General features: G+C 41.0%; 1 protein-coding gene across 3 annotated transcripts; it reads left to right on the top strand.

The window, feature by feature from the left end:
• The first annotated feature begins 2,215 nt into the window (after positions 1-2,215).
• POPDC3 (popeye domain cAMP effector 3) lies at positions 2,216-17,636 on the top strand. 3 transcript variants are annotated; one of them, XM_081140015.1, is made up of 5 exons: positions 2,224-2,348; positions 12,788-12,935; positions 14,165-14,901; positions 16,149-16,257; positions 17,154-17,636. In XM_081140015.1, exons 3-5 carry the CDS (start codon positions 14,417-14,419, stop codon positions 17,439-17,441), a joined length of 882 nt encoding a protein of 293 aa, XP_080996141.1. In that variant the 5' UTR covers positions 2,224-2,348; positions 12,788-12,935; positions 14,165-14,416; the 3' UTR covers positions 17,442-17,636. The 3 variants fall into 3 exon arrangements, with proteins under 3 accessions (XP_080996140.1, XP_080996141.1, XP_080996142.1); XM_081140014.1 differs by lacking the exon at positions 12,788-12,935 and having other exon boundaries at positions 2,216-2,348; XM_081140016.1 differs by lacking the exons at positions 2,224-2,348; positions 12,788-12,935 and adding an exon at positions 13,553-13,867.
• The last annotated feature ends 648 nt before the right edge of the window (positions 17,637-18,284 follow it).

Genomic DNA, 18,284 nt, shown 5'->3' with positions numbered 1-18,284 from the left:
TCAGCAAGCAAGCACCTCAACCTCAAAGGCTGAGGCTGGAGGAGGGCCAAGCTGATGTCAAGGGGAAAGAAGAAGGGAGACTCTGGAAGCCTCAGATTAAAGCTTTCCCCAGATAAGTGGATTAGATGGAAACTGGTTTAGGGCTTAACCTGCTCCTAGCTCTTCACCCTCAGTGCTCCTCCCATTGCAGTTGCAACTGGAGTTGTGCAAACCGAGCTGATTGTGCTTTTGTGTAGCCGCAGAGATTCCGTTAAGAGGATATCCCCAAAGAGCCTGAAGGGATGGAGGCTATGATCTCTGGCTCCTAATCTTTGAAGCAGAAATGCAGCTGGAAGTCCCAGGGAGCCCTCGACTTATGGCTGATTTGTGGGGCACCATTTCATTAGGTTTTTGTCTCATGGAGACTCTGCAGTGAAGATCAAGGCAGGGACATGTATAAGGAATAAGAAAGAAAAAACTCAGAATTCAACGGGGCAGTAACATCTAACACAAAATTTACCAAAGAAGGAACTACACTGTGTGCACTCATGCTGAGTATCTGAACAGCACATACAAGCTGTATTAGTTACCACCAACTTAATGGCTTAGAATAACACATTCATTATCTCACAGTTTTGCTGGGTCAGGAGTCCAGGCACAGCTTAATTGGGTCCTCTGCTTAGCGTTTCGCAAACCAAATAAGGTGTCCTCTGCTCTGCATGCTCATCTGGAGGCTTGACTGGGAAGAATCCATTTCCAAGGTCACTTAGACGGTTGACAGAATTCATTTCCCTGTGTTTGTAGGACTAAGAACCTTGGCTTCTCGCTGGCTGTTGCACAGAGGCTGCTTTCGGCTCCCAGAGGCCACCTACAGTTCCTTTCCAGGTGGACTTCCCAACATGGCCACTTATTTCATCAAGTCAGAAAGGACCACCTCTAGAGAGAGTCTGCTAGCAGGACAATCTTTTGTAATGTAATGTTGTCACAGGAGTGACATCATCACCTGTGCTATATTTATTGTTTACAAGCAAGTCACAGGTCCCAACCGCAATCAAGGGGAGGGGATCCTACAAACATGGGAACACCAGGAGGTGGTGGAAATCGTGAGGCCACCTTAGAGTCTGTCTCACAAACATCTTTGTTGCTTCTGAATTTTCTCATTAAAAATAACCATGAACATAATTCTTAAAAGTTGTAATGTGAAACGCTACATAAGAAGTAAAATTTAAACCGTGAGTAAACCTTCTCACTTCAAAGTTATATGTATACACCAGGGTTTGGATCCACTTTAAACTGTATTTCCAACGTTTCTGAGTAAATCCCTGGAATGCAGAGTAAGAGCAGAGGCCCGGCAGTCACATGGTTTTTAGCCACATGTGGGATGCAGGAATATGGGCTCTTGCTCTCAGCTCCAGCATCAATTAAAGGAGGTTTATTTTGCCACTTGTATTAATTACTTTTGCAGTTATTCTGGGGACCAAAAGAGATTGATTACTCAGTAAATGTTTGTTCCAGGCATCACTGTCACCAACATGTTTACATAAAATGAAAGCAAGGGTGTTGAGAGAAGGGAGGGGATGGAAATCCTTGAGGAAGTTGTGTGTTTCACTGACCCTGCACCAACCACCGTGTGGTGGGTTTAATCCTCCAAACAAAACAAACGTTCACTAATTTCATAGGATGAAAAGATGCATTTGATGTTTGCCTTCAATTGCATGCATTTGGCTTATTGCAGATTTGAACTTCTTTTTATCATTTGCACTTTAAAATTGTTTTTTTCTGTGATTGTCCATGATCTTCACCCAATTGCCTTTTTGAGATGTTTCTTGACTTGAGTCCTACACATCCAAGATTCCCAGCCCCCTCCGGGCACGCATCTCCTTTAGTGAGCCAAGGGGGAGCCCTGGGGAGAGCGAAGGGGCAGGTTTACAGTTGCTGCCCGTCCGGGAGTCACCTCCATCGCTCTCCGCCTAGAATCATAGCAGACACCAGGTTGATTTTATAACCGTGAGCAGCGTTCACTTCTGGAAACCGGTCTTTGCAAACTTGGCGGGCGGCGGCTGCTAGTTCACAGGATCCCGCAGGCGGTCGCCGCGGCGCTGCGCCCGGAGGCCGGGCCGTCCGGGCCCGAGCGGCGGCCGCCACCCGCCCTCCCCGCAGCGCCCCGGGGCGCGCGCCCGGCCCCGTCCGCGCCGCTCGGCGCCGCGCCGCCCGGGAGCTGCGGCCGTGCCCGGGCGCCCGCGCGGGGCCGGCGCGGGCTGGGTGGCGGGCGAGGAGCGCGCGCGCCGGCCAGCGGGGCCCCGCGCGCTGCGCCGGCAAAGTTGTGCGGGCACGAAGCGGGCGCTCTTCGCGGGGCTGGAGGAGGAGAGGTAAGGAGGGGGCCGCGGGGCCGCCGTGGGCGCAGTCTTCCCGGAGCGGTGCGCGCCCTGGCACCGCGTGGCGCGTGGGGCAACTTTGCCCGCGCCGGCCCCGCCCCGGGCCGGGGGCTGCGAGGCGGCGGACCTCCCGCAGCTCCGGTGCCCCGCCGCCCGCGGTGCGCCCGGCTCGGCCCCGGCAACCGCGAGCCTCGGTCCGGCGGCGCCGCTCGCAACTCGGCGGCTGGGGACCCGCGGCTGGGCTTGGGGCGCGCGGGCCCGGGGGCTGGAGCCGCCCTCAGAGGCCGCTCGCTCCCCAGGCCGTCTGTTGGTCCCGCTCTCGCCCCGGGCACCTTAGGAGCCCAGAGACACAGGCCAGATTCCCAGGGGAGACAAGCTGGTCCCGCAGGACTTGCGAGCCGCAGGTTTCGCCGTGGGGAGCGGGCCGGCGGGAGCTCCCCCCTCGCCCGTCCCGGGCCTGACGGGGTTGGGGGCGCTGACTTGGGGCCAGAGAAAGCTGCCTCATCAGAGGTCACCCTGACCCGTTTTCTCTACGTGGGGATCACCCTGCCAAAATAAATAAATAAAGGGAGGAAGGAAAGAAACAAGAAATTTGAAAGCCACGGAATCACCGCATCGCCACGGTGGGCTGCGGAGCTGTAATACACACGGAGACTCTGTATTTTGGGAAAAGAGTAACGGCACAGAATCAAAACGCAGTAGTAGGGCAATGGCCAAAAATAAAATAAAATTGTTTTAGCCAGGAGACATGTGCAAAAAGTGAAAAATTTCTATATGTAAATAATAAGTGGAAAAGCAGAATCAGAAGCCCACTTTTGAACATAATTTGATTTACTGAACTTTTATAATGTGACAATCTCCGTTCCCGACTTTTTACTGTAACTCTTGTAGTTAGGCGTTCTGAACTGGCACGCTTGCCCATCGCAACTGAGTTTCATGGCAGACTTAAAAAATTATTGCTCTCCGTTCGTACGAAGGTTCGGTGGCTATTTTTTCTGTTATTTTTAATACCAGGGGCTGTTGCATGTGCATGTACAGTAACTCGGCAGTGTTCCTTGTGGCAACAGAAAACCAAACAAGAGCTACGTGAAAACAAAATGTAACCAAAACAAAAACTGGATCTTTCCACATTTGCAGAAGGAGGTCTGGCTGATCCCAGATGAACTTTAAGCTCTTTTCTTCCCTGAGAGACTGTGTGTGTCTTTTGAAGAATTTGGGATACTAATGTTAATTGACACCTAGAGTAACACATTGTTCATATGCATAGTTCGGTTCCTTTCATTTAATCCGTCTCTCAAAAAAGCTGAATCATTGCATACTCTGTGCTTCTAAATAGTGACATCCTATGCCATTAAATACAAATGTGTCATGGGAAACCCAAAGCCCATGCTTCTTGCCACAAGACTGACTGATACGGCTGACACACTGCAGCATTTGTGTCTGCTTATTTTGTCATAGCCCACAGGAAAGATGAAGAATGGCTGTGAAGCAAATGCTGTAGGACATGAGCACAGCAACACGCAGGCAGTGCGGCAGTCAGGAAGTTTCAAAACTGCTTAGGAAAATACCCATGGTAGATTTGCAAGCCTGCAAATTGCAACTGAAATCGTTTTCTTTACAATTATGGTTGTTGGTCATCTGGGATCATGACTTACAGAGAGTAAATAAGAATTTACAAAAGTATGTTGAATCACTGAATAGGTTTTTTTTAAAGGAAAGGGGAAATGTTTCTTTTATCTAAGGAAAATGTTTTAAAGTAAAAGTTACAACAAGTATTTTCTAAACTAAATAACCAAAAGTTGCCGACTTAAAGCCCCTGTAGTAATGTTGGATCGTCCTCAAACCCAGAGAATTCGGGGAGTAATTCTTAGAGACCCAAAGTGAGGCCTCAGAATAATAACCCCTAGTGACTCATACACACTCTGAAATTGGGGTGTGGTTGGGGGGAGGTTTAGGTTCTAGAAGATAAGCAACCGGCTGAGCCTATGGAAGAATCTTCTCTCTGAGCCTCACTTTCTACTCTCAACAATGTTGATGATACTAATTAGGTTGCGGAGTTGTGACTCCTAAATAGGTCAGTGTGTGGAAGACCTAGTGCCTGGCACATAGTAAGAGCATAGCTAATTTTAGCTCTCCCTGTCCTCCTTAGTAGGTGTTTGTTTATTGACTGAACAAACTGTAGGATGAACAGCTTACAGTTTTTACTTTTAATTTCAAAAAACTCTGTGTGGCAAAGTCTTGATAATTGTTGAATCTGAGTAATGGGTATGTTGGGATTTTCTATATAGCATTTTCTCTGTTTCTATATATGTTCAAAATTACTCATCAGGGAAAAAAAGTTAAGTGTGAGTCTGGAAAAAACCACATTATAAGATACATTTCTAATCTTGCATTTCATTTAAAATTGCAATTTTAAAAATTATTCTATATAGACTGGAAGGATAAACACAATTTTATATATAGGGAGCTGTGGGCAGGGGATGGAACTGAAGAACAGCCCGTGGTGACCAAGTTTTGTGTGGATTTTTTTTTATTGCAAAAAAGACCCAAAAATATGACAATGTGGATGTTTGTGAATTCTGATTGTCGGGCTTATGGACTTTTATTATATTCTTTGAAATTTTTGTATTTAAAAATTTTCAAATTAATATAAAATCACTTTATTTGCATTCATTATAAAATTATAAAGAATGCAAATAATAGAGATATGTACCAAAAAAGTAAAAGTGGTATCCCAGCATCCAAAAATAGCCATCCTTAACATTAAGTGAAAATTATTCTGTATTTAAAACATTAAATAATTTGCATTTAATGTTAATTTAACATTAAATGCAAATTATTCCTTTGCATTTATACAAACAGAAGGATACAGACACATTAATATGTAACATGCTACTCCAGAGACATAAAATGTTTTGGGTTTCTTTGTTTTTTATCTTTGATAGAAGTTCTAAATAATAAGCTTGTTTGCATTTTTATTTTAAGACTTTACACTGTATTTTAAAATATAGCATTTATTTAAAAACTTAGTATGCAACAACTGCTTTTAAATGAGTTTTAAGTAGCTTATGTTTACTTGTACATAAGAAGTATTTTTAGCTGTTTAAAGTTTGAAACTGGGCTTAGTGTCACCATTTGAATTTCACTAAAATGCAAGCTCCCTGAGGGCATGGATCTATTATTGAATTATTGCATATATTAATAACATTTTCCTGGACATTTGAAAGTTAATAATACAGTCATGCCATAATGCTTGTTTTGAAAGCAAGCATCATTTTAATGCAGTTGAAACATTAGGGAACAATTTGAGCATAACGTGAATTTTGCACTTGCTTATGCATGATTTACTCAGCAGAAACACCAGGTGCACACATTAAACTGCAACCCGCTGACCTGAGCCATGTAGGACTACACAAAAAGCAAATATACACATACCTCAGACATCTACCAGCTACCTTGGTTCACCACAGGTTATCCTGAAAGATCATGTTTTACTCTCCTTTTGCACTTGGGAACTTTTCTATATAAAAACACAGTCATTGCCCTGGCTGTGTGGCTCGGTTGGAGCATCGGCCCATGCATAGGAAGGTCTTGGGTTTGATTCTGGTCAGGGCACATACCTAGGCTGTGGGTTTGATCCCCGGTGGGGGCACAGACAGGAGGCAAAGGATTGATGTATCTCTCTCACATCAATGTTTCTCTCTGTCTCTTACTCTCTTTCTAAAATCAACTTAAAACACACACACATGCACAGAGTCATTCAGCATCCAAAGAATACCTAAGCATCTTAATTCAAAAATGCCAAATAGTGCATGACAAAGGAAATCTTCAATACTGAAGAGAAGCTTGAGATAATCAAATATTTTTATATGATGAGAATATGTGGTATTACTTCCTGAGCAGCAGGCATAAGGGAATAATCCACACTGTGGATCATGACAGGTAATGCTGCAAAAATATAAGAAACGTCTATGGCTGAAATAACTTCAAGTTCTGCAAAGTTAATAACAACAAGCCTGAAAGAAATAGAAGTAAAAAGATTGACAAGCATGTGGATGGAGCACCAAACAGTGAGCAATCTCTCTCATAGAACAATCTCTCTCTATACAAACACCTTGAGAGAAATAACCACGCCCTGCAGAAGTGCTCATTTTAGCCTTAGTAGTGGCTGGTTTGGTGGTTTCAGATATGGCTGATCTTGGTGTGTGGGCCGCCCAGTTATTTAGCTAGAAAAAACTAAAAAAGATTATAGACAATTAGCACACATGAACTTTTAAGAGTCTTACATAACTCAACATAATCACAGGAGTTACTATTCCAGCACCACTTGGCATAGAATGTTACCAAATAAAGGGAGCATCTGTCCCATCCCATTCACAGGTTCTACTCACAATCAAGGGGAGGGGATTACAGGGTGTGGGCACTAGTGGGGCAGGAATCTTGAGGACCATCTTAGAATTCTGCCTACTACAGTATGTGATCAAGTGAAAAATTGAACATGGCTAGAGATAACCAAATGTGACTTTGCCATGTTCTCTAATTTCCTCAAGTCTCAAGGGAAGCCAAGCTCTCATTGGTATGGAAGGTCAAAGGCACACTCCAGCCTAGGAGCTCAGTGGTGCATGAAGAGACTCATGGATTATGTGAAAACGAAGGCTGGTGTGGACTCTTGGGAATCCAGTCTCCAATACAAAATTTAGGAGATTCCAATGTATTCCATGGTATCACCAGAAGATGAGATGAGAAAATGAAACCATGTAATAGAATTGCTTGAGAAAATGGAATTCTAAGGCAAAAAGATAAAGTAGGATACAGGCCAAGAGCTATAGTGGGGTTGGCCATCTATGTAGGCAGACACCAGATGGTGACATCTATGCCTTGGATAACATCTGATTGACTGTAACAAATGAATATCATGGCCAATATCATTTACATTTATATCAACTCTCTGTTCTTAATCTTAGATAATTCTTCCATATTTATACACTTATACATTATACATATGCGCTGTTTGCACAGCAGCATGCCAAGACTTCATTTCCTCCCTCTGTTACTTAAAGATTCTAGACCAGCACTGTCCAAGAGGAATGTGATGCAAGCCACATACGCAGTTTTAAGTTTTCTAGTAGGAACATTAAAAATAAGAATGGGCAAAATTAACTTTAATAATGTTTTCTTTAGCCCAGTATTTCCAAAACATTATCATTTCAACATGTAATCAATATAAACATTCTTAATGACATATTCTTTATCTTTGTACCAAGTCTTCGAAATCCATTGTGTACAACACATCTCAACTCAAAGCAGCCACATTTCAGGTTCTCCACAGCCACGTGCGGCGAACGGCTACCTCGCTGGACAGCGCGACTCTAGAGCTTTATCAAAGGCCCTGGTCATGGGCGTTTAATTCTGACTCATTCCTCTCTGTACTCACTTTCTAGATAATCTTGCCAACCTGTCTTTAGTCATGGTTTTCCTGTGTGATAATAACTATTAAATATATGTCCATCCTGCTTCTTACCTTTTGCTGTGAATTCTAGAGGAAGAGCTTCAGATTAAACATGGCTAACACGGAGTCCCCCTTTCTCCTGGTTTCCTTCTAAACTTCGTTTTTTCCAGAAAGTCTTCAGCCCTTCTCTGTTCCCCTGTCTCAGTAGAGACACTTCTTTTTTTGACACCTTCCTCATAGTCTAACAAATCCTTTCCTTTTAGTCCAGCGCCTGAACCACTGATTCAGGTACTGGTCATCTCTCACTGGGGGTTCCTGACTTAGTAGCCTGCTTGTTCCCAAACTCTTTCAAGCACTGCTTTTCTCCCTGAGCATTGTTACTCTCTCAGTCAGGGAATGTTTATTGAAGACTCACTCTCTTCTAGGCAAGGGGAATTACGAGTATACACAGGGTGGGGCAAAAGTAGGTTTACTGTTGTGCATATGGAAAATAATACAATAATTAATAAATAACACAAGAATAAACTGTGTTTCACATACTCGCAACCGTAAACCTACTTTTGCCCTACACTGTGTGTTCACATACATGCCAATCAATAAAGCTGATATTTTAAAAATACACATACTATGTTCATTTCTTTAAAAAGATTACTTGAATATGTACTCCAACTGAGAAAATAAATTATGAGATATAATGTACAAATATATAATATAATGTGTATGTAACATACATTATATATTTTATATATTATATCCATCAATATAACATACTATGTGATGGAAGCCTACAGACAGATAATAAACACCATAAAAACTCAGAGTCCAGAAGGTGCACTTCAGGCCACTGTGTTAAGGAAAGGCTACTGCAAAATACCCACAGACCTTGAGCTTCCTTGGAATGATGAGTGGTTAGGAAGAAAAATGCCTCCTTGCCTGAGCAAAAATGGCAGTGAGAACGCACAAGGAGAAAATGGGCCTTTCCAGGCCTAAAAATAAGGTTTAAGATCCAGATCCTCCACAGAGTGTTCTGATGTCTCTTGACCCTGCTGCCCTTTCCTGTCCTTTAGTTCGGTAGTTCTTAACCCTGGTTGCACATCAAAATCCCTGGTAAATTTGTGAAAAAATGCCAGTGTCTGGGCCCCAGCATAGACCTTAAGTAATTCAATACACTCCCTCTAGAGTTGGGTCCCAATCATAGTCCTGCTGTTCAGACCTGCAGTCTTAATTCGGTTCTCCACTCCACTCTATATTTTCACCCATGTTTGGAATAATCTTCTGTTTCACATATAGTCATGTTACTTTAGGGCTAAAAGGACTTCATATTATTTTGTCCAACTTTTTCATCTTACCACTGAGGAAGCAGGTCTAGAAATAGTAAAATCATATAGTTATTTAGGGGTACAGCTAAGACTAGAACCTTTCTTTTAAGTAGTAATGCAAAATGGGCCAACTACATAACAGAATGGAATGCTAACACAGTACCATAGCCATGGACAGACAAGTAGGGGTCCAAGAGCGATGCACTGAGTAATCCGCCTAGAAAGACAGCCCAGTGGTCAACCAGGAATGGACAAAGCTGAGGCCCTGCAAACAAGCAACGGTAACTCAATAACAACATAAAATAATGGCTCTGAAACAACACTGTGCATAAGAATCAACTGGGAACTTATTAGAAATTTATTTTCTTGGTTCTTTCCTGGCTCATTAGTTGTGGGATGGAGCCAGGGAAGGGTTATTTTTAAAAAATCCTCACCCAAGGATATATTTTTATTTTATTATTATTGAATTTATATTTATTGTTTAAATTATTCCAGCATACCCTTTTTTCCCCATTGACTCCTTCTACCCTTCACCCAACCCCCCACCCCAGGCCTTTCACCACACTATTGTCTGTGTCCATGGGGATTTTTAAAATTTATTTTAGACGGAGAGAAAGGGAAAGAGAGAGAGAGAAACATAGATCGGCTTTTGGTGTATGGGACTCCAGTGACTGAACCACCCGGCCAGGGCAGGGCAGGGTTATGTTTAACATGACACCCAGGTGATTCTGATGTAAGTGATCTGAGGGCACCTGATCACTAAACTCTAACCTAAGGTTTACAAGACTGTTGGTGGCTTCCAATAGCTGGTTTCTCTGCATTTGGAAAGTGAAGACTCATAGGTGGGTCGGTTATGGGTCTACACGTGCCAATAATAGGAGGTCAGGACCCAAGGTAGAGAAAAATAACAGAGATCACCCTTGCAGGAAGGAGTAAACATAGACTTTATTAACTTAAAGATGGGTAGCAGCCCAAAGTGACCATTTATATTTCTGTCTCCAACTGTAATCCTCTGGGGGAAAGAAATATTTTTTTCTAAATGGCTCAGCTCTATCACATACAAGCAAGAAGTACAGTGATGCTACTTCTGTTATTTAAAAATTTGCCAAGGGTTTTTAGTATCTATGTTCTCATTTGAATCTTCCAGCATCCTTAAAAGTGAACAGGATAGGTGTTCTTACCAGGGCCAAGTTTCTTGTAATCATCAGTAATTCAACTGCTTTATTTAAGGAGCTCAATGTTGTAACAAGACAAAAGGATTCCCCTCTGAATTTGGAGCTGTGCCAGACATTTTAAATAAGTGATGTCTCAACTCCTTAGTGTCTTTGTACTGAACTGTCTTGGATGTTGGGGTCTTCCCCACATCTGTTCCCCTAGGTGACAGAAGATGTTAGACCATCCACTGAATTGGATTGAGAATGGGAATCCAGAAGACAGAGTGCTTGCACCTTTACACCATTGATTTTCAACCAGTGTGCTTCAAGACTTTTTAAAACATGCAGTACCTGACTATTTAGTCAGGGGCACTGACCTCTTTTCCTTAGACTGTCAAATAAAAAAATGACAACAGCCAACACAATAGCCGTCTGGTGCGAGTGAATCAAAATTATACCTATTTTTTTGTCAGATCAGCAAAAAATAGGTGTGGGGTTTTTTGAGGGTTTTTTTGGTGTGCTGCAGGATTTTGGCAATTACTTTATGTGTGCTGTGAGACAAAAAAGGTTGAAAATCGCTGCTCTACACCAGTGTATTCAATCAACAGTCATTGAGTGCCAGGAGTTAGAAATACAAAAACATTTCTCTTTGCCTCTTAAGAATTCCAGAATCTAGGAGAGGAAATTAGTCGATGTTGAGTAAATAAAAAAGCAAATAAAAAAGCAAATCGTTCCATGAGTGGCTTTCTATGCCTCTGTCCCTTGTAGTATTCTAAGCATTATGGATTGAGCAGTACAGGCAGATATAGCAGGTCTTAAATATCCCCGTTAGGGTCATTATTTTCCTGGCAAACCAGTCCTGGCAGAATATCGCACTTTGGTCTCCCAACACATTGATATATATATCAGATCGATGTCCTTGAAAGGTGGCATTGGCTGCTCGGGAGGCACGCAGCTGAGCGGAGGGGGACCTGAGCTTCCACCTGCTGTGGTGACTTACTGCCTCTTTCACCCAAAGCAAGCGACTTAACCAATCTGGTGCCCTGCTTCTCTCATTTGTTGGCAGGATGATTTAGATCCTGCCTCCCTCGTCACAGTCAGTGTGATGCAATGAGATAATAAATGTACAAGTTCTAAACATATCAATGCAGTTTCTGAGCTAATCTTCCATCAGTTTGCCACCAAGTTTATACCACATTTCACCCATCATCCTTTTACCTGCCTTTATATAACTAACTGCCCAAGGTCTTAAATTTTAAAAAGAAAGCGGGGGGCGGGGGGGGGGACTTGGAATTATTGTGTTTATTTGCATTCAAGTTTGTCTCCATCATTTGTATCTCTGTGTGCTAATTTATTTTGTAGGGAAGATAGATTTTGTTGTTTAATATATCTATTGTACCACTTTGGCATTCCAGCATTTATTTACCCAAAACATAACTTAAGGCCTGCAAGCCTTCAGCAGCTGGCTGATGAATCATGTTCAACATTCATACAGCACTGCTGGCACTTAGCAAAGGAACACCCATGCTCATCACCTGCCCCTGTCAGTTGTTCCTCTTCTAATAAAGTGCATCTGTTTTGGTGACTGAATAAAAACACACCAAGTGGAGAAAGGCTGGGTGTGGAGTAATGTAATCAGGGCAATCATACAGTATCAGGGAGAGAAGATGGCTTGGAAGGAGCTTATTAAAACAGAAGCAGAGTGGAAAGGACCGAAGCACAGCTCCTCTTATAACCTTCGAGGGTCACACTCCTCGAATGTACTTGGCCCAGTATATCCCCCAAGTTAATATTTTAAGGGGATAAGATGTGCATAAGCTCCCTTCTGAATTGCCACAAACGGTTTACATGGCCTTTCCCCATTAGGATCATTTTTACATTTTGTAAAGGATTATAAATTTTTAAGGAAGTTCAAAGTTCAGAGCTCCACTAGCAGTGCTCGTTAATATTGGCTTTCGTGGCTATGTTTGGTGTCCTGAGGAAGTGATTAATTGAAAATACCCTAGTTTTAAAAGTAAAACAGGCCTGGCTGGGCGTGGCTCAGCGGTTGAGCATCGACCTAGGATCCAGGCAATCAGGTTTGGGTTCCCGGTCAGGGCACATGCCCTGGTTGGGGGCTCGATCAATGACTCTCTCATCATTGATGTTTCTCTCTCCCTCTCCCTTCCTCTCTCTGAAATCAATAAAGATATATTAAAAATAAAATAAAACAGCAGGGTGATTGACATTTGCAGTCTGGTATTTCACACAGTTCTCACTACTCATTGTATTTTTAAGTTTTTCCTTTGACTCTCCAGTAATATATAATTTTGTGTTTTATTTAAAAGAGAACTTAAACATGTTCAAGGTGCCGGTCTGCCTTGAATCTCATCATCTCAGAGTGTTGGGGGGAGGCGATAATTAGGGGGATGCAGAATGTTTGAAATGTATTTGAAAGCAAGTTGAGTAAAAACAACATCACTCTAAGTTATAGGCCTATGTTGTTGTTGTTGTTGTTTTGTTTCTTTTAAGGATTCACCTGGTAGCATTCTTAAAGTTATTACTTGCTGAGAAAAGAATCCCTATCCAAGATGGAAAATCAGGAACTTCAGCTCAGCAGCATCTTTCTTTCCATTTCCAGTTTTGTTGATGATTATACTGCTCCTTTCTTTAAACTTCAGTTAAGTCATTTTCACCTGTGTGTATATTTTTTTCTATGAAACAAAATCTATTATACCTGATATTTTATTAACAGGTGTTCTGGAAATAATCTGCCTCAAAAATAACACTAAATATAGCACACAAGTTCAAGGGTTTTTTGAATGTTAATTATGACTTTAAAAATCACTCTAATGCATGCCTCACATGGAAGCCATTTATTGTTTAAAAAAAACAAAAACTGATGATAAAGGATACATATTCTACAGCTCTGTCATCGTGGTTAAATATGTGACTCAGATCACATATTAGCATTTTTACCATATGGCTGAAAGGGTAGAGAATGTATGTGTAGGGGAATAAGTTAGTAATATTTTGGCCATCTGGTAAATAAATATGCCAGTAGCAGGAATTTTAATATTTATTTAGTTATATGGATGCAACCTTTAACCTGAAATAACCTCTAATGCAGTAAAGTAGAACCGAATTTATATTTCTCAAATATTGTTGATCTAAGTCACTACATATTTTACCGTCTACTATGTGCTCTTAAAAATCTGACTTCGATTATATGTTTCTTATGTTTATTTATTTATTAAGGCTCCTTAAAGTGCCTAATTTTAAAAACTCTTTCAGCAGAGGCCAAAGGATGGGATCCAGCATAAGTGCTGACATTCTGCTCTGCCACCCACCACTGTGTAGTCTGGGATAAATTACTCGGCTTCTCTGAGCCTCAAATTCTTCATCTGTAAAGAGTGAAGAACATATTGTCAAACAGTATCTCTCAAAGGGTGGGCCATGGAGGGCCATGGATTGATGCATCAAAATCATGTGGGAAGCCCGTCCTAAGTACCAACATTGTAGCCCCTCCCTCCAGAGAAGATTCTGAGTCAGTATGTCTTGGAAACAATCTATGAATCTGCACTTTTAGTCACTTGCCCAAGTGACTCTGAGGTACACTGAACTACTGTTATGGAAACAAGCTGATTATAGCACTTTGAGCCCTTGAAAAATATGTAGTTAGCTAATCCTGACAAATACCAAAATGTCTGTCGATAATTTATTAATAAGCATATCTCTAAAAAACTAATTTTCATATCCTGGAAATTTAACACTTGACAGCACTGGTGCTTAAAATATTCCAACTTTATTGAAAACAGGAGTTCATATTGAGTAAGTCATGCTGGTAATTCATTAAATAGATGTCTCAATTCTCCTGTTTAATTAGATCTTTTTTTTCTTCTTGCACAGGAAACCATAAAATATCCGTGGACTAGATCTAAATCAGGAACCCAGATGAACTTACAGAAGCTAGCATGGGATTCTTAGTTTTTCAAGATCCATACACATCATACCCTTAAATCACCACAACTCCAGTGGCCAGGCTTTCTCCAGTTTTGTGAGGATTTACCAAAACTTGGATGATGGAAAAGCAAAGGACTTAATTACTCACTTGATATCATCTAACATCAACAGGAAAGTGAGCCAGACGGCAGTACAGCCATGGAAAAAAATTCAAGTTTATGGAAGAACCTAATAGATGAACACCCAGTCTGCACAAGCTGGAAGCAAGAGGCCGAGGGAGCCATTTATCATCTTGCCAGTATTTTATTCGTAGTAGGTTTCATGGGTGGCAGTGGATTCTTCGGACTCCTTTATGTCTTCAGTTTGCTGGGGTTGGGTTTTCTCTGCTCTGCCGTCTGGGCTTGGATAGATGTCTGCGCAGCCGACATCTTCTCCTGGAATTTTGTTCTTTTTATTATCTGCTTCGTGCAGTTTGTTCACATTGCATATCAAGTGCGCAGCATAACCTTTGCCCGAGAATTCCAGCTGTTGTACAGCTCCATTTTCCAGCCTCTGGGGACCTCCTTGCCTGTCTTCAGAACCATTGCTCTGAGCTCTGAAGTGGTTACTTTGGAAAAGGAGCACTGTTACGCCATGCAGGGGAAAACTTCCATTGATAAACTCTCTCTGCTTGTCTCAGGAAGGTCTGTACTCTTGGTGCTTGAATGTCTTTCTTCTACAATAGTTATTAGTGTATTTTTCTTTCTGCTACATTTTCCATCTCAGCGTAGCATAGTCCTGGATGGCATTTAACACCCTGAGGCATGAGAAAGCCCCTGGCACACAAGTCATGGGCATAGGCATTTAGAGTACATGGTATTACATACCTGAAGCAAGAAATAATCTAGAGCCTTAATATTTCTTTTTAGGAATCAAATGTATGAATTGGTTTATCAAAATATGCTACGTGTTTCCAGGCTAATTACTGGAAGTCAAGAAGAATACTGAATTAATTCAATACTTATGTTGGCATGCAAAGTATTTTAAGTACTCTCTCATAGAGCATTCTTTTAAGTAACAGAGAACATTAAATTTTATAATGATTAATTTTATAATGATCAGCTCTTTCAGTAATTTCTAGCAGTTGTCCATTTGCTAGAAGTGAGTTGGGTATACCTCATTATATATGTATATATACAGTTAGTTAACTCTTGAACAACACAGGGGGAGGGATGCTGGCCCACACACAGTCAAAAATCCACATGTAACTTTTGACTCCCCAGAAACTTATTAATAGCCTACTGTTGACTAGAAGCCTTACCCATCAGTCGGTTAACACATATTTTGCATGTTATGTGTATTATATCCTGTATTCTTACAATAAACTAAGCTAAAGAAGAGAAAACGTTATTAAGAAAACTGAAAGAAAGAGAAAATATAATTACAATATTTATTGAAAAAAATCTCATGTAAGTGGACCTGCACAGTTCAAACCGTATCGTTCAAGGGTCAATATATATATATATTGACAAGAAAGTTTGGGGGAGGAAACAATATGATTACTTACGTTTTTTAAAGGTTAAGTACTTAATTTTCAGAGGTATTTACAGTGGTGCTCCTTTATGTTCTTTGATTTCTACTTAACTTAAAATCCGACTGTGTGTACTAAAACTTTTTACTGAAGTGTAATATAAATGCAGAAATGGACATATATCATATATGTAAAGGCTTGATGAGTTTCGCCCAATAGTCCAGAATCCTGTGTGGGGAACATCAGTACATGAGTCTTACAGGAGATTTGCCACTTTAATATAGGCATTTAATATTTGCCCTTCAAAATTTTAAAAGCCAAAAAGGTCATCAGAGATCTGACCTACTGTTCCCTCCCCTTGCCCCAAATATGTGCTGGCTTTTTCCTTCCTCATAAGTGCTGTTCTTTGTGTCTGGGTAGGATCAGAGTGACAGTTGACGGCGAATTTCTGCATTACATTTTCCCCTTCCAGTTCCTGGATTCTCCTGAATGGGACTCACTGAGACCCACAGAGGAAGGCACTTTTCAGGTAAGGGATAAGGGGTGCACACAGTCAACATGGCCTCTTCCGAACAGATAACAAACAACAGCAGGTGACAGAGTAATTTATATTTAACTTTGGAATGTACTATGCCCTAGGCATGACTTCCCAAAGCTGTTTGACTCTTGCTGGTTAATGTCACTTTATAGGGGTCCAGCCACAGGGAGAAAAATGGGTATTTCATATGAACAGAGAGGAGTCTGTGAGAAATAGTCTTTAAAAAAATTTTTTTTGCTTAACTGCGTATGTGGGAATTAAGGTATAATTAATTGAGATTTGACTGTACACTAAACACTGCCACTGTGTCTGTTTAGAGAAACACCAAGAAAAAGTCTTCCCTTATTACAAAATAAGTGATTTTTAAAATTTAAAATGCTGATGGATTACAGTTGTTTTCTAGCAACAAAATGCTAAATTCCTATCCTTGCTCTGCTGCCATGTCTGGAAGTTTTGAAAGATAATTAGTTCAGTAGGTTCCATCTATTATGGTATATACTGTTTTCCTATGATTAATACATGTGTTAAATGTCCACGGTCTTTAGGACTGACTGGGAAATACTTCTCTAACATTAGCCAGCTTTATTAATTTTTAGTATAAGTAGCTCTTACATCAATAAAATGCAAAATATAGATATCGGAACTTAGAAAACAGATAAATTGCAGATGGGCACAGCATTGTGATTGTGATTATACATGTTATAAATTATAGGATTACATTTTGTGGTTTCTCTTTCTAATCTTACAATATGTTTTGGGTCAGTGGGCTTTTTTAACCTAAAAAAGCAGAAGGGAAATTCATTTAAAATTTGGGACACAAAAAAAGTGACAGAACTTTTTCTGTTCCCTCATCTTTGTTTATACGTGGTTTTATTTTATTTTTTTAGGTAACCCTCACAGCAGAAACTGATTGTCGATATGTGTCTTGGAGGAGAAAGAAATTATATTTGCTCTTCGCTCAGCATCGTTACATCTCCCGCCTGTTTTCAGTTTTAATTGGCAGTGACATTGCAGATAAACTCTATGCCTTGAATGACAGGGTATATGTAGGAAAAAAATACCACTACGATATCCGGTTACCCAACTTCTATCAACTTCAGGAGACAAGTCCTGAAAAGCCCAGATCACCCCTGATAGGACATTGTCGCAATTCCAGACAATACTGTGATAAATGACATCGAAGTTGGAAGTTTTATATTTAAAAAAAACAAAACACCTCTCTTCATCATTCCCCAAATGATATAGCTAAATATAGAAAACTGAGCTCACTAATATTTTTATAAATCAAACTCAGAGGCAAGATGCCATTGCCAGCTCTTTTATTCATCTCAACTTGTGCATTGTGAATAAATTTTACCAATTTTTCTGTATTTCTTATTTGAATAACTGGGGGGCAGGATGAATACGGGCGTTTGCCCTTTTCTGCATCAGAACTGAGAGAATGAAATTCTGCATTTTCAAGCGTTTCCTCAGGTGGATTCAAATCTGCTCTCTTGCCCCACTGGGTTAGGCACTGCTTCCGGCAGGGACTCGCAGGAGGGGGGGCTGATGCGGAAACACATGAGTACTTCCAGAATTCACTTCTTGCTACAACCTCTGCTGAAAGCAAGATGCATTATTGTGGTGAGGGAGCAATTATTAATTTTAAATGTGAAGTTATTTAATGACTAGAAAGCAGAACAAATGCGAGATGATAATATTCCAATCTTGACTATTCTGTTGCTACTCATTCATCAGCGTAATCTTTCAATAACACATTTTAAAAGAGGCACTTCATGGAAAACAAAAATGCATAATAATTACTGAGTCAAAAGAATACTTGTGAACAAGTAGTAGGAATGTTACACAGCATTTTATTTCATACGTTCGGCTGGAAGGGCAAGCATGAATGGTTTGACGGGACCGTGAGGGACTCCAAGCAAATGCTCCACCCACCAAACAAATAAGGGAGTCTGACAGCCATTCCTGCAGCATTATAAAGAAGAGCTTAAGAAAGAGACAAATCCTCAGATCCTATC

The sequence above is a fragment of the Miniopterus schreibersii genome (assembly GCF_964146895.1).
Source record: "Miniopterus schreibersii genome assembly, chromosome: 6".
In the NCBI taxonomy this organism is placed as follows: Eukaryota; Metazoa; Chordata; class Mammalia; order Chiroptera; family Miniopteridae; genus Miniopterus; species Miniopterus schreibersii.
Note: the sequence above shows the minus strand (reverse complement) of the source record. Positions and strands in the feature narration are given on the sequence as shown.